This window comes from Octopus bimaculoides, chromosome 10 (assembly GCF_046866305.1).
Source record: "Octopus bimaculoides isolate indiv1 chromosome 10, ASM4686630v1, whole genome shotgun sequence".
NCBI classification, from domain to species: domain Eukaryota; kingdom Metazoa; phylum Mollusca; class Cephalopoda; order Octopoda; family Octopodidae; genus Octopus; species Octopus bimaculoides.
Genome location: NC_142937.1, coordinates 55,964,429 through 55,981,664, shown reverse-complemented (window position 1 = coordinate 55,981,664; position 17,236 = coordinate 55,964,429). Strand labels below are relative to the sequence as shown.

At 36.0% G+C, this 17,236-nt stretch overlaps 1 protein-coding gene across 1 annotated transcript in view; it reads left to right on the top strand.

Annotated features, from left to right (window-relative positions):
• Window positions 1-17,236, top strand: part of LOC106881235 (prolyl 4-hydroxylase subunit alpha-3) — a 59,690-nt gene that overhangs the window by 18,249 nt on the left and 24,205 nt on the right. The window contains exons 7-9 of the mRNA XM_052971004.2: window positions 1,493-1,563; window positions 13,825-13,939; window positions 16,099-16,149. Coding sequence (XP_052826964.2) covers window positions 1,493-1,563; window positions 13,825-13,939; window positions 16,099-16,149 — 237 coding nt within the window. The remainder of the gene's footprint in view (window positions 1-1,492; window positions 1,564-13,824; window positions 13,940-16,098; window positions 16,150-17,236) is intronic.

Here is a 17,236-nt window from a genome sequence, read left to right as displayed (position 1 = left end):
GAAATGATAGTACCAGTATTATTCTTGAGTTTGGGTTATGGTGAATTAGATTATTCACAAACTTTGAAATCTTGTTTGGGTAATCTGAAATATAGATAATTAATGTTTAGATTATTGAGGCTTAAATGTACATATCTCCAGTTTCCATAGCTTTGATCTGATAACAAAGTCCTTCATAATGAAGTCCAAGCACAGTTCATGTAATGAGCACAATCACTTAAATCAATCAAAATTATTCATGTATTGCAAAGAAGCATATATTATTAAACAATGCTTAACAAAAATCAAATAGAGACAAGGTAACCATTTAAACGAGTCTCATACTGGTGCCACATAAAATTCATTCATGCTGGCACTATGTGCAAAGCACTTGTGCCAGCACCACATGAAAAGCACTTGAGTTGGCACTACATAAAATGCACTCATGCTGGCACCACATTAAAAAGCATCCATGCTGAAGTTATGTAAAGAGCACCCAACACACTCTGTAAAGTGGTTGGCATTAGGAAGGGCATCAAGGGAAACCATGCCAAAACAGACAAATGGAGCCCAGGCAATTCTCCAGCTGGCCAGCTCCTGTGAAACAGTCAAATCCATACCAGCATGGAAAACAGATGTTAAACAATGATAATAATGATGTTGTTTTGTTACACAGGAACTGAGCCAACCACTTTCAGCCAACATAATAATGAATAGTTCCAGAATGTTGTTTATGTTTATAAAAATGAACTATGTCCTGGAGTTTGAGTAAAGTTGAATCAGTTGTTGAGTGTTAAATGTTGGGTTCTTAGACACAAAATGGTGTTCAAAGATAGGAAACACTGTCTTCTCTGTATATTACCCTGTAGTGATTGATTTGTGCCATACGGTTTCCTTTGAATAGAAACTTTACCATTTTTTAAAAATTTAAACATAAGAAAACTACCACCATCAGTACAACAACAACAGTCAACACCATCACAACCACCAAAACAACAATGACTACTATCACAACAACTACTACCATCACAAAACCACTGTCATTACCACAACTATCTCCATCACCACAAACACTACCATCACAATAATCACTATCATAGCAACAACTACTACCGCCACTACCCTCACAACTATTACCACCATAACCACAACCACTATCACTACCATCTCCACTACCACAATCATCTTCATCACAAAAATCACTATCATTTCAAGAATCATCACCATCATAACATCTGCCACTACCATCATCACAACCACCACTATCACAACATCCTCCACTACAGACATTTAAATATTAATCACTATTCATCCTACCATCACCACCATCAAATATCATTATAATCTTAAATAAGCACCTCTACTTCACATATTACCTTCAAGAAAATCCCCACAATCACCACCACCACTACCACCACAGCAACAACAACCACTCTCATAACCAACACTCAATTACAAAAAAAAACATTCATTATTTTTGTTTTAAATTAATTTGCATATATATATATTGCAGCTGACACGGTCAGACATTGGAAGCCAGGACTCCAAAGGAACAACTAAAAGTAGTGCTAGGATCAGCCAAAGGTAAGTTAAATCTGGGATGTTATTGACAACATTCTTAATAGGAAAAATCATCTTTAACACACACACACATATATATATATATATATATATTATTTAATTATATGTATTTATTCTATCCTAATAAATAATAATTCTGATAGAATAAATGGGTTAATAGAAACCAAGGTAGCAAAGATCACAAAATAACTGTGGTGTAATTCCTGTTGGTGAGGCAGAAACTCCTTGATATTTTGGGTATTTGAGTATATATAAACATTTAAGGAATGGAGAAAACGCATGTTATAACTGCATACTTTATTCCGACATATGTTTCGAAGAATTACAATTTATGCGATCCATAGGAATCGGCGATGTTAAAAATGTAAACTTCTCCTCAGGGAAATGCATGGGGATCATCCTAAATGTAAGACATTATGACCGAGTATGATAACTATAGTTGGATAATGTTATGACATGATTCATTTGAAAAAACCGTTAGAGATTTGGACGCTACCAGATAGTAGGATGGACAACACAAACATACAAATATATATACATACATATACACATAGTTATATACACATATACACATATATATATATACGCACACATACACAAATTTACACATATACACACACATACCTACCTATACACAAATACACATAAATGCATATCCATCCCCATATATACATAAATACAAATATACACACACATATACAAACACATATATATGCATCTATGCCTATAACCAAACAAATACATACGCATATACATATGTATACATGTATACATATATATACATATACAGACACATGCACATACATACATACAAACATACAAATACATATATATATAAAAAAACCATATGAATTTATATACATATACATATACAAGTCTATACACACATACACATATACACATATATATACACACACATATATATATATACACACACAAAACCTAATCACACATATATACATATGCATTCATACATATATATACACACATATATACTACATACATATACATATATACATACACATATACACACAAATACTTACAAACATACATACATACATCTACATATATATATATATATATATATATATATATATATATATATATATATATATATATATATATATATATATATACCCACACACACATACATATATATACATACGCATACACACATACATGCACATGTATACACAATTATATACACACACACACATATATATATACACACATATACATCCAAATATACACATATATTTTTTTATATATATAAAAATACATTTACACAAATACGCACACATACAAATTCACAAATACACTCATATATGAATATATAAAGAAACTTATGCATAAATATATCTGTTCATAAAAATGTACACAAAAATATATACAAACTCATCTAGTTTATACAAAAACATGAATATATATGCACACAGACACACACACATTCTCCCACAAATACACGTGTATATATAAACACTTATACATGTATACTCATATGCACATATATTTTTTGTATGTATTTGCTGTTACATGAATATATCAAGATTTAATATATGTTCTAATTTAAGTTAATAAATAACAAATGATTAGATAAATTTTGTGAATCGTGATCAATTTTAATCTTAATCTTCTAACATGTGAGGGAATTAATAACCTGTTTTACTAGAACTATTTGATGAACTCACATATTAAGGGTTAATATGATAGCTTTCTATAAAAACAATGATTGTTATTTAAACACTGAAAATACATGTTTTTGCCAATGTTTACATCTGTAAGAATTTTCTATAAAGGTATTTACCAGGTAATTCTTTGAAAATAAAATAAAGTAAAGTTCTGTAACACAAAGGGAACAAAATTTTCCACCCTTTTCATACAGCCTAGAAATAGAAAGAATTAGCCAGTCTAGTTTAAATTTAATGTTAATATCTTTAAGATCCCAAATTAGTTTGCTTAGGCTCGTAGTATTACATTTGTTTTTATCTCTAAATGTCGAGAAATGGTTAGAAATTCTGGTGGATAATGTTGAAGAGGAAGATCCAACATAAAAGTGGATATTTGTAGGAGTACTAACTTGGCATTGGTAGACAGTATTTTTAAGTTTCGCATTATCGCTTAAAAAACTAATTCTTTTGTTATTAACTTCAGAAATAATGATTTTGTTGTTGTGACTATAACTATTATGTATCGTGTTATTATTATTGTTCCCTATATTATTATTAGTGTTATTATTGTTATTTTGGTAAGTGTTAATAATGCCTGGCTCAATGTTATTACTGTTGGAACTCTCTAACGGTTTTTTCAAATGAATCACGTCATAACATTATCCAACTATAGTTATCATACTCGGTCATAATGTCTTACATTTAGGATGATTCCCATGCATTTCCCTGAGGAGAAGTTTACATTTTTAACATCGCCGATTCCTATGGATCGCATAAATTGTAATTCTTCAAAACATATGTCGGAATAAAGTATGCAGTTATAACATGCGTTTTCTCCATTCCTTAAATTTATATATATATATATATATATATATATATATATATATATATATATATATATATAGAAGACCTATTGAGGCAAGTAAAATGAAAATCAAAATCGCTGACATGGCCGATGACAGTACCGCCTGATTGGCACTTGTGCCAGTGGAACATTGAAAGCACAACTCAGCGTGGGGGTGTAACCAGCCCACTTATGAGTACCCCTTATTCAATGGACAATAAACTTTGCTTGTGAAGACCTATTGAGGCAAGTGAGATCAAATCAAAATCACTGACATGACCGATGACAGCACCGCCTGATTGGCACTCATGCCGGTAGAACGTTAAAAGCACATCCAAGCGTCATCGTTGCCAGGGCCATGGATTGGCTCCTGTGCCAATGGCATGTGAAAAACAACATTCAAGTGTGGTCTTTGCCAGTGCTGCCAGACTGACTCCTGTGGAGGTAGCACCTACAAAACAACTTTTGAGCATGGTTGTTGCCAGAACCGCCTGACTGGCCCTCATGCCAGTGGCACATAAAAGCATCCACTACATTCTCAGAGTGGTTGGTGTTAGGAAGGGCATCCACCTGTAGAAGCTTTGCCAGATCAGATTGAGCCTGGTGCAGCCTTATGTTTCTATTCAAAGGAAACCGTATGGCATGAATCAATCACTACAGGGTAATATACAGAGAAGACAGTGTTTCCTATCTTTGAACACCATTTTGTGTTAAAGAATCCAACATTTAACACTCAACAACTGATTCAACTTTACTCAAACTCCAGGACACAGTTCATTTTTATAAACATAAACAACATTCTGGAACTATTCATTATTATGTTGGTCTTCTACATATATATATGTGTGTGTGTGTGTGTGTGTGTGTGTGTGTGTGTGTGTGTGTGTGTGTGTGTGTGTGTGTGTGTGTGTGTTAAAGATGATTTTTCCTATTAAGAATGCAAGCATGGAAAGTGGACATGAAATGACAATGATGACGATGATGGTATATATATATATATATATATATATAAAATCATCTTTACTGGTTTTTTCAGCAAGAAATTCCAGAACTATTTACCTTGGATTTGAAAGACTAGCATTATATATAGATTACTGCTTTGTTAAGATCAACTAAAAAGGACTCCATCCAGTGAGAAATAAATATCATTTAATGCACACAGTATAAAGTAATGAGCTACTAATAGTTTCTTGCCTTAGAGACATGGGTCTAGGCACGTTTTTATAATGTCTTGTGCTTCCAAGCAATCTGAGGGCTTTGAGCACACGGTCAGTTCAATTTTCAAATCAGTATGCTGGTACTTTTGAAAGCACGAGAGAAAAACCAACTAGGTTTCTTTCTCTAACATTTACATAGTTCAATTTACACAAGTTAATGTGTGAAAGATAAAATATGAATTTTGAAAGAGGATTCTATAAAACTAGTTTTTAAACATCGAATGGCTATGAGGGTGCACCAGAATAAAATAGTAATCAAAGGGGTCCATAGATAAAAAAATGGCTGAGAACCCCTGTTTTAAAGAAAGTGATATTGGTGGCACATAAAAAGCACCCAGCACATTCTGTTAAATGGTTGATGCTAGGAAGGGCATCCAGCTGTAGAAACCATGCGTCAACAGACAGCTGGAGCCTGGACAGCTCCCTGCTAACCAGTTCCATGTCAAACCGTCCAACCCATGCCAGCATGGAAAGCGGATGTTAAATGATGATAATTTATATATATGTATATGTGTATATATACACACACATATATACATATACTTCCTTACTTAATAACTTGTACATATGATTTCTCTAAAGCAATCAAATGGTTGTGCTACAAATAAGCTCACACCCTCCATCCAGTCAACATTGCCTGTACAGGTCTACAGTATGCCACTTGTCAGATGTCAAAGTGATTGCAGAGCACAATGCATCACCCAGTCTGGGATTGAACCCATAATATCATAGTTGTGAATGCAACACCCTAAACACAGAGCCATGTGCCCTCACAATATATTCTATATACATAAATGTGTAATGGTGTCTGTCTCTGTATGTGTGTTTTGGGTTACTCTAACTCCTTCCACACCGTCCAACCATTTTAATGATTTTTGGCACATAGGTAGATCACATGCCCTCAAGTTCGAATAAGGCCAGAATTTTTCGAAAACTCGATAATGCTCAGTTGGCATCGATTTTTGTGAGCTCATTCGGGTGTTTCAATGGAAATTCCCATTAACGATGTTATTTTAGCTGTAGCTTTTGCATTTTTTGTCCGATTTTGATGAAAATTGATGAGTGAGCAAGGCTCTTGGCAGTGAGTTTATGTCAGTATATGGTGTTGACAAAAAATCGATAATTGCGCCCGAGCAGTGATTTTGTAAAATCAATAGGCTTTTTGTGTGCAAATATCCATAGGGATTTTTTTTTTGGCCGTAACTGTTATGCTTTTATCCAATTTTAATGAAATTTGAGATGTAGGTAAATTTTGTGATGGGGGAGACGGTAAAGATGTTTATTTAATTCAAAAGGGCTTGAAAAGGGCACAAATGCAAATAAGCGTTTCTTTGGAGACATTCTTATTGATTTTGTAGAAATTTTACACGTGATTACAGTTCATGTCAATTAGTTGATGCCAGCATGAAGAGTTGACAAAAAATTGACAATTGCACATGAGCGGGGGATTTTAAGAAATCAATAAGCTTTTTGTATGCAATTACCCATAGGATTAATATTTTATGCTGTAACTTTTACAGAATTCATGTGATTTTGATGAAATTTGACATTTTGACAAAGTTTATGGTCTGAGTCATGTAGTAGAATTAAAATTAAACTGGTGAAAGGCAGAAATCGTCAAAATTCACTCACAATAAAATAATGAACTGATTTTGAAGAAAATTGACCCATGAGCAAAATTAAGCACGTCAACATCAATTATTCCTATAATGTATTGGGATTTAAAAGTCAATGGGGTATTTTCATGTAAATGGTCACATGGATTCTATTTTATGACATAACCTTAACATTTTTCTTTGGATTTTGCTGAGATTGGACACACTGAGGGTGGCATTAAGGGGAGCGAAATAAACAAACATCACTCTCAACAAGTCGAGGTACACCCAAAAGTTTGACTGCGATTTCAGATGGTCTAGTATGTCAAAAACGTTAACCGAGTAAAATCCCTTCCCAACCAGATATAACATCTTAATGGGTAATAGTTGGCACAGGTAACATAGAATATTTCAATACAAGTTCAGAGGTAGGCTTAACTTCAACACGGAAAACACGAGCAATGCTGGGTCCAACAGCTAGTACATATATATAAATTATTTCAAGCATATAGATACCTCTTAAAGGGATGTCAGCATTCAAGTTCCCCAGTTTTATCCCGTGTATCAGTGAAATACTAAAAGATGTTAGCTTCACATTGATAGATATGGGTATATTACCATTTGTGTATAAGAAGAGAATGGAGAAATTGACATATAGACATCAATTCATTGAAACAAATCCAATTTCGAACAATATCAAACTCACAGAACATACAATTGCTTCCATGTCCAATCAATTAATTCAAATTAGAAAAATTAAATTAAAGATTCTTATTGAATTATAGTTAATCGAAAATTTCATCAGGGTCAGCACTTGATAGAAAAGGAACTACATCCCAATGTATTAATATATCATTGGTAGACTCAGCATTAAATTCAGATATATGCACTTGTGCATTCTAATGTGTGTTTTTTTAAACCATTTCTTGTGTATATGCAATTTTGTTTTAATTTTATGCATGTGCGATTTCATCATGGTCATGTGGTACATAGTTAAAGTAACTATGATTTATGTTTTAAATTATAAAAAAAAAAAATTAGTATTTAATTATTAATAGTAGGGGTTACAGCTAAATGACTTACAATATAATTCTTAAGTGATTCAAAAACTTTGCTGACACTTTGTGCTCTCACAAGTAATTATGAAAATTAGGAATAAATGTTTTTAATTATAATTCAACCTAACGGCTCCTTTGTTTTTCAACACATTAATACACATACATGCCCAAATAAATTAAAACGAAGTTGCATGCACACGAGTAACAGTTTTTTAAAAATACATTAGAATGCACAAATCTGAATTTAATGCTAAGTCTACCAATGATATATCGACACATTGGAATGTAGTTCTTTTTTCTATCAAATTCTGATCTTGACGAAATGTTTAATTAACTATAATTCGAGAGAGAGAGAGACAGAGAGAGAGAGTTATAGAGATATACATAGAGAGATATATAGATATATATATAGAGAGAGAGATACAGAGATATATTGAGAGATATATAGAGAGAGATAGAAAGAAAGAGAGAGAAAGAGAGAGATAGAGAGATACAGAGAGAGAGATACAGAGAGAGAGGTACAAAGAGATATAGAGATATAGAAAGATATACATATATATATATATATATATATATATATATATATATATATATATATATATATATATATATATATATATATATATGTATATATACATATATATATATATATACATATATATATATACTAGCAGTATAACCCGACCTTGTCCGGGTGTGACTTATTATGCCATCTACGATAAGTCTTGCTAGCTGAAAATCAGCTAAAAAAGAAAGCCTTGCAACGAAAAAACCCTTATGATGTAAATATGTTCATAATTCAAAAGACAAAATTAATAGGGAAAGTCTGAAGGCTGTTTTGCGTAAAATTATTAAGCATACATAAATTTCATCCGTGTAATTGGCTATACAAATGCTTGTGCAAAACAACTTTTTGCGCTGCCCTGATTATACATAGCAGGGTAATCCCTTTTAGCAGGAGCTAGGACGGCAATTTCTGATGAAGCAATTGCTGGCGATCTGTTGCTACACAGTTTTGCCAGAATTCTATCAGATTGGGCAGAAGATGTTGATGCACCATTTTGCATTATGTTCAAAATAGCTTCTGGAATGTGGTGCATTACTGCAGTCTGTTGCTGTCATTTTAAACCGGTTGCTGTCTTTCCCCAGCAAACTCTCTTCTTTGGAGGCATAATCTATGTATATATTAAACAGAACAACAAAAGTTATAATAGATGGCAGTGTCGGTACTTTTCACATATCTGTAATTTTTCAGATTAACACCCGCACGGTTACCCAACCCTAATCCTAACACTAACCCTAAACCCTAACCCTAACCCTAAAACCCTAACCCTAACACCCTAGTGAAAATCTTGGTAAATTTACAAAACATTGACGAACATGAGTTATATTTTACTGAATGATTGTGTACTTGCACGTGTATGCTTTTGAGAGAGCGAGAGAGTAAGAGGTAGAGAGGGGGAGAGAAAGGAATAGGGGTAGTTAAAAGTTTTCTTATGACTGCTTCTCTTCACTGCCTATTACTTCATTAGAAATCTAAGGATGCACATAAGCACATACTAGAGAAAAATGAAACAAATATGGACGACTTGCTCCGAAACACCAGCGAGTGGGGAACACTTCTCAAAAATAACCTCCAGTTGTTTCCTTCAAAATTCCTACATGCTTGAAATGTACATACATCAAGGTACATTTGTGCAAAATTTCCTGGAAGTTAAGAGGAATTTAAGTGGAATTTCCGAATATTGTACCCCACCACCTTCCAAAACACTTTCACCGAAAATTTTTGTATATTTGGAATCTACATAATAAATAATATATGCATAGAAAATTTCATAAAAAACTATTCATTTTTATGAAAGTTATGACCTTCCAAAGTTGGGGGATACAACTCTGTAGTTATGCCATCAATGTTTTGTAAATATACCACGATGTGAATGATTGTTTACTTGCACGTGTATACGTTTGAGAGAGCGAGAGAGGAAGAGGGGGAGAAATGAATAGAGATTGGGGGCAATGTGTATGTTGTCACAGGTCATGTATGTGTGGTTGTGTGTGTTTTTACGTATCTATGTTATGAAAAATAGGTAAATAATACTGAGATGAAAGTTTAATCTATGACGTTGTATGTATCACTTTCTCTCTCTCTCCCTCTCCCTCTTTTACTTTTACTCTCTATATTTTTATGTTGAGCGCGTGTGTAAGAATGGCGTTCCAGGTAGCAGGGATGAAATATAAAAGTTGCTAGAAACAACAGCCAAATCTCCCTTAAATCACACAAAGTAAACGGAATTTTAAAAATCTAATTACTGCACTGGAAAGTTCAGATCGAGAAAATTCCATTGATGTAAAAAAATCTTACGAAAAAGTGGAAAATGTGGATTTCTATAAACATTCAAAAAGGCTTCACACAAACACACAATTTCAGATTTATATATTAAGATATATATATATAGAAGAGAGAGAGAGAGAGAGAGAGAGAGAGAGAGAGAGAGAGAGAGAGAGAGAGAAAGAGACAGACGGACAGACAGAAAAAGATATATATATATATATATATATATATGTATATATATATCTTTTTCTGTCTGTCTGTCTCTTTCTCTCTCTCTCTCTCTTTCTATATATATATATATATATATATATATATATATATATATATATATATATATATATATATATATATATATATATATATATGTATATATATATATATATCTTTCTATATCTCTATATCTCTTTGTACCTCTCTCTCTATATCTCTCTATCTCTCTCTTTCTCTCTATTTCTTTCTATCTCTCTATATATATCTCTCTCTATATATATATATCTATATATCTCTCTATGTATATCTCTATAACTCTCTCTCTCTGCCGGTCACTCCTTTCAGCAACACCTGTCCGTGTTTGGATTGTCCATGCACAGGGGCCATTCGGACTCCTGTTTGCGCCGTGAACAGGGATTAATCTTCTCTCTTCGCTCTTTTGCGCCACATGGGCTCAACTCCCCTCCCCTCTTCATCTAACCCCCTCCCCCTGCCTCTCCCCCCCTCCAACCAACCATCTCTCCCCCTCCCCCCTCCCCCTCCTGCTCCGACTCCTACTTCTTTGTACGTCTCTTCACCTCTCTTCACTCGTACTTCTCTTCACTCCCACCTCTCTTCATTCCTACTTCTCTTCACTCCTACTTCTTTTCACTCCTACTTCTCTTCACTCCTATTTCTCTTCCTACTTCTCTTCACTCCCACTTCTATTCACCCCTACTCTTTCTCTCCTTTCTCCTACTCTCTCTCACTCTCTTCTCTCGTACTCCCCCATCTCTCACTCTTACTCTCTACACTCTTACTCTCTTACTCTCTCACCCTTACTCTCTTACTCTTTCACTCTCTTCTCTCTTTCCCTCTCTCTCACTCTCTTTCTCTTCCTCGCTTTCTCCCCCTCCCATACCCACCTTCCCCCTCTCTTACATCCACCTTCCCTCTCTTATACCCACCCTCTCTCCTATCTTCCTCTCTTTCTCTCCCCTCCCATACCCACCTTCCCCTCTCTTACATCCACCTTCCCCTTCCCCCTTCATCGTCAACACCCCCTCATAAGCTCATCCCACCACACTCCTACTCTACCTTCCCACTCCACCCCATCCAATTCCTTACACCCACCACCCACCCCTACCCACATACCCTACCCCTACCACCCTACCCCTACCACCCACCCCTACCCACATACCCACATACCCCACCCCTACCCACATACCCCTACCTCTACCCCCACCCTCAGCCTAACCCACACTCCACCCATGCCTTCCCCACCTCCCAACACCCTCACATCACATCACACCAACACCCTCACATCACACCACGCACACACTACAACTGACCAATTCCTTTCTCCCCTCCCCATTTTCACACACACATACGTCAAGATCACCAGCATTCTATCTCCCACACACACAGCCCCTCGTTCTTCGATCACCGTTCTTTCTCCCCCTTTTCTTAGCTCTCCTGTGAAAAAAAATCTTTAACTTCCGGTCAGCCATTACTATGATTAGCCATTACTATGATTAGCCATTACTATGATTGACCGTTGACTGAACACTATTCAATTTTTTTTCTCCGTGTTTTTCTCCTTGTCTCCGTATTCTTTCTGTTGAAGAGCATAGCTCGAAACGTTAAAGACTTTCCGTATTCCCGAGCGTCATACTAATACATCCTTTTGTTGTTTACACCACCTGTCCTCGTCTGTTGTTTTTTTCGTACATTCTCCCATATATATATATATATATATATATATAGAGAGAGAGAGAGAGAGAGAGAGAGAGAGATTTAAAGAGATATAGAGAGATATGGAAAGAGAGATATACAGAGGGATACAGAGAGAGAGAGAGAGAGAGATACAGAGAGAGTGATATAGAGATATATATATAGAGAGAGAGATATCCTGAGGCTAGTTTTGTAGCACTCCGTTGGTTACGACAATGAGGATTCCAGTTGATCTGATCAACAGAACAGCCTGCTCGTTAAATTAATGTGTAAGTGGTTGAGCACTCCACAGACATATGTACCTTAACGTAGTTCTGAGGAGATTAAGTGTGACACAGTGTGCAACAAGGCTGGCTCTTTGAAATACAGGTACAACAGAAACAGGAAGAAAGAGTGAGAGAAAGTTGTGATGAAAGAGTTCAGCAGGGTTTGCCACCACCCCTTGCTGGAACCTCATGAAGCTTTAGGTGTTTTTGCTCAATAAACACTCACAACACCTGATCTGGGAATCAAAACCACAATCCTACGACCATGAGTCTGCTGCCCTAAGCACTGGGCCATTGCACCTCTACTGAGGCTAGTTTAGACTAATTCAGTCAAATTTTTTAACAATCAGTCAAATTTTTTAACAATCAGTCTAATTTTAGAGGTCTTTTACCTTTTACTTGTACAGTCATTGGGCTTGCAGTTGCGCAAGGGCATCACCTTGAAGGATTTAGTGAAACAACAAAGCAACCCCAGTACTTTTTTTAAAGTCTGGTAATTATTCTATTAGTCTCTTTTGCCAAACTGCTCAGTTACAGTGATGTAAATAAACCAACTCCAGTTGTCAAGTAGTTGGTCAGAAACAAACACAAAGACACACACACACACACACACACACACGCACACAAACTCACACCGTTTCTGTCTACCAAATTCACTCAAAAGACATTTGTTGGCCCAGGGCTGTAGTAGAAGGCACTTACCCAAGAAGTTAAGCAGCATGACTGCACACAAACTCATGCAGCTGCAGAACTAGCTTCTTAACCATATTTTCTGGCAGCAAACTGACAGAATCATTTTTCCCTTTCATATTCAAACTGGCTATATTCAGCCCAAATATTTTATTTGATTTTTGTTCAAACTGAACAGATCCAGCTTCTCACACCTATCCTACATTATCATTCTAAAAATAAACAATCATATCATTGAAATCTGAAACCTCAAAACTATGATATAATTCATGATTAATTCAAAATAAATAAGCAATACACTTGACAGAATAAACTGAATGCTAAAGTGTTAAAGTATCAGAAAAAATGCTTGTAGCATTTCTTCTGGCTCATTACATTCTGAGTTCAAATACTACTCAAGTTAACTGAAGTAACATTCTAGTATTAAGGTCAAGGATATCAATTAACTCTAACCCTTCAAAATTTCCAGCCTTATACCTAAATTAGAAACAATATTTTCTGCACAACATTTTTGTAAGCTTGATCTCCGGAATATCAAGATAATAAGAGTGTTGATTTCATCCTGAAAACTTTTATTTCAAAAGGAAAGGTAATACTATTCTTATTCACTATAACACTAAAAAGATGATGGAATCTTGAAATTCTTTGTTTCTGTTTTTCCTTTTCATCCAGCACATGGCTTCCAGCTGAAGATAAAATGAGTGAAGTCTTGTGTCGACGGATCAAATTGATTACAGGATTACAGACTGACTTCAAACTTAAAGACACCAACAGTGAGTTATTTCAGGTAAGAATAGGTGCACATACTTGTTCACACACACACACACGAACACACACACACACACACACACACACACAATAATAAATAATAAAATTAACAAATACAAAACAAAGGAGTTTGTTTCTTACGACTGGCACCCATGCCAACGTCGTCTCCTTCATTGGACACGAAACTCAGCTTGCGAAGACCTGTTAAGGCAAGCGAAATCGTGATGGCACATGTGCCCAGTGTTGCCTTTCTGGCACTTGTGTCTGTGGCATGTGTAAGGACTTACATGTCTTTCACACTTACTATGAATACTAATGAATATTATGGTACTTAATGATGTTAGGAAAGAAAACGTTGCTGCTGTCTCTGCCGCATTTGTTGCTGCTGCTGCTGCTGATGATGATGATGATGATGATGATGATGATGGTCATCATCATCATCATCATCATGAAGGGAGGGCGAGGAGGAAAAGAAAAAGAAGAGGAGTAAAAAAGTGTATTGAGTGTCAATGATAGTTTGATTATATGGATATTGAAGCAGCTGCTGTTGGTTTCATTACTGCTACCAATAATGATGATGATGATGACGACGACGATAATTATGATGACGATGACAAAGACAATGACTGTGTTGACGATGATGATGATGAAGATAACAACGATGAGGATGATGACGATGGCGATGACGACAACAAAAATGAGGATGATGACTGATGATTATGATGATGATGACGATGACAACAACAAAAATGAGGATGATGATTTGTTTTTTTTTGGTTGTGATGATTTTGGTAATAGTGATGGTGGTGGTGGTGGTGGTGATGATGATGATGGTAGCAGTGGTGGTGGTAGTGTTGGTGAAGTAATCACTCAGGTAAATTCACACAAGCAGGGTATTCCTTGTTCAGGGACGCATAAACTATTAATTCAATACTTCAACGTCAGAGCCACTGTGTTGGTAAATAAAATCATTCATCATCATCATCATCTTCATCATCATCAGCATCAGCATCATCATTATCATCTTCATCATCATTGTCATCATCATCATCATCAGCTTCACCATTTAATGTCTATTTTCCATGCTGGCATGGGTTGAATTGCTTGACAGGAGCTAGCAAGTCAAGGGACTGCACCAGGCTCTACTGTCAGTTATGGTATGCTTTCTATGGCTGGATACCCTTCCTAACTACCTTACAGAGTGGACTGGATGCTTTTTACTTAGCACCAACTCCAGTGAGGTCACCAAGTAACTTGCAAGACAAAGATCCCTCAATTGAGAGGTGGTGGGGGAGGGGTATCAAGGGAGGTGGCTTTGTGCCAGGTGATAAGAGGTTAAACTGAAGGAACAAAAACAGCTGTTTTGCTGTTGAGATGGTACAGGGCTTCCTCAGCAGGAGAGAAATGAGAGACAGAGAAGATTGTGAAGATGTGCCAGGGTGTTTCCTCAAGATACAAGAAGGTGAATATGAGCGGAGTGGTAGAGAATTGGACAGGGGTAGTGAGCAGGGAGTTCATGAGAGTGCAAAAGGGGAGTGGGAGAGAGGAGAAGGGGATGTAATGAGTGGTGAACCTGGGTTTATAGAGGAGGAGCAGAATAACAATGACGCGGTTGACAGAGGGAGGACAGGAGAGAGAGATGACACTGTGACATTGGGCTGCAGGGGCAAATGGTAAGGAGATACAAGTGTTGTGCATGCCAAGATGAAGTTTGGTTCATTGGGTGGGGATGAATTAATGTAACATCTCAGTAGAGAACACATAGTATGCAATGTTTCCAGAGTTCAGTTTCACTGAGGTGCACAGGGCTTCTCAAGAACATTAGATCATCAGACATCTCAGTCTATTGTCATCTCCTCCATGATGCTCAGTATCTTAAGATCAGCCCTCGCTACTTTAACCCTTGTCTTCTTGGGTCTCCCTCTTCTACAGGTTCCTTCCACTTTAAGCAATTGGCACTTCTTTATACACTGTTCTCATTTATACACATCACACATGTCCAAACCATTGTAGTCTTCTCTCTTGCATGCATCATCTGATTCCTCTTATGGCTAACTTTTCTCTCAACACATTTGCACTTAATTGTATAAATAAATAAAATTATTACTATTATAACTTCTTCACTTCTTCATCTTCCTCCTCTTACCTATCTGTCATCTTATACCCCTTCATCCTCAGGTGATAAACTATGGCATTGGTGGCCTCTATCTACCACACCATGATTATGTGGTAAGTAGAATCTTATTCTCCAATTCTTGCTTTTTTCGCTACTGTCATCATAATGCATCATATACAAATATAATTCTTGCTGCTGTTTGTGTATTATATTACAGATATTATAACGTCTGTAATGTCTATCATAATGTTTGTAATGTATATACTAAGAAGTATATGCAATTGTCTGTATATGTTATATGTATGTTGTTACCTACCTCTCATTTCCCAATCTCTTGCTCCCCCATACACACTCGCAAACCCCAACCCACTGACCCACACTGTCAATTCCTCTGTTCCCACACACTTCTACTCACTTTGTGCCTTGAGGAACCTCTTGGATTTCCAGGTCTGTGATTGTTCTCACCCTTCTTCTAAATATGAGTAACCATGTTGCTCTTCTACAGCAAGAACTCCCTCAACTCCTTCCCTCTTCTCTCATACTTTAACCCCTCATCTCCTCACATAAAGCTGACCCTCTCCTCCTTGGGTTTTCAAGTCATGCAAGTTGCATGGCAACATCACTAGTGCTAGTACTATGAAATAAGCATGCAGTACAAGCTGTAAAATTACTGGTATTAGGAAAGGCAGCCAGCCATAGAAACCATGCCAAAGCAAACACTGGAGCACAATGTAGTCCTTGACTCCACCAGATGCTGTCTAACCATCTAACCCATGCCAGCATGGAACACATATGTTAAATGATGCTGCTACTGATAATGATGCAGACAAATAACTGGTCCTTTTACCCCATGTGTTATATTGGAGCTGTGGTGTTTACAGCTGGTAGTCCACTTTATATATAGATATAGCTATATATTGTTGTTAGGTTTTATTGTGTAAGCGGAAACAGAACATTTCCTGTATATACTGAGGTCATTTGGGGATCAATAGATAAAGTGAAGTCAGGAATTTAATGTAAAAGATGACGATTTGGAAGTTTTTATGTGCAAGGAAGCAACCTTATTGAACAGAATTCTCAGGCAGGAAACATTTAATGCCTGTTATGTGAAGATATACAAGAGGGTACCCAAAAGAAACCGGAATTTTGCAATATTATTTTATTCACTTAGTTTTACATGTTTACACTTTTATCGCCTTT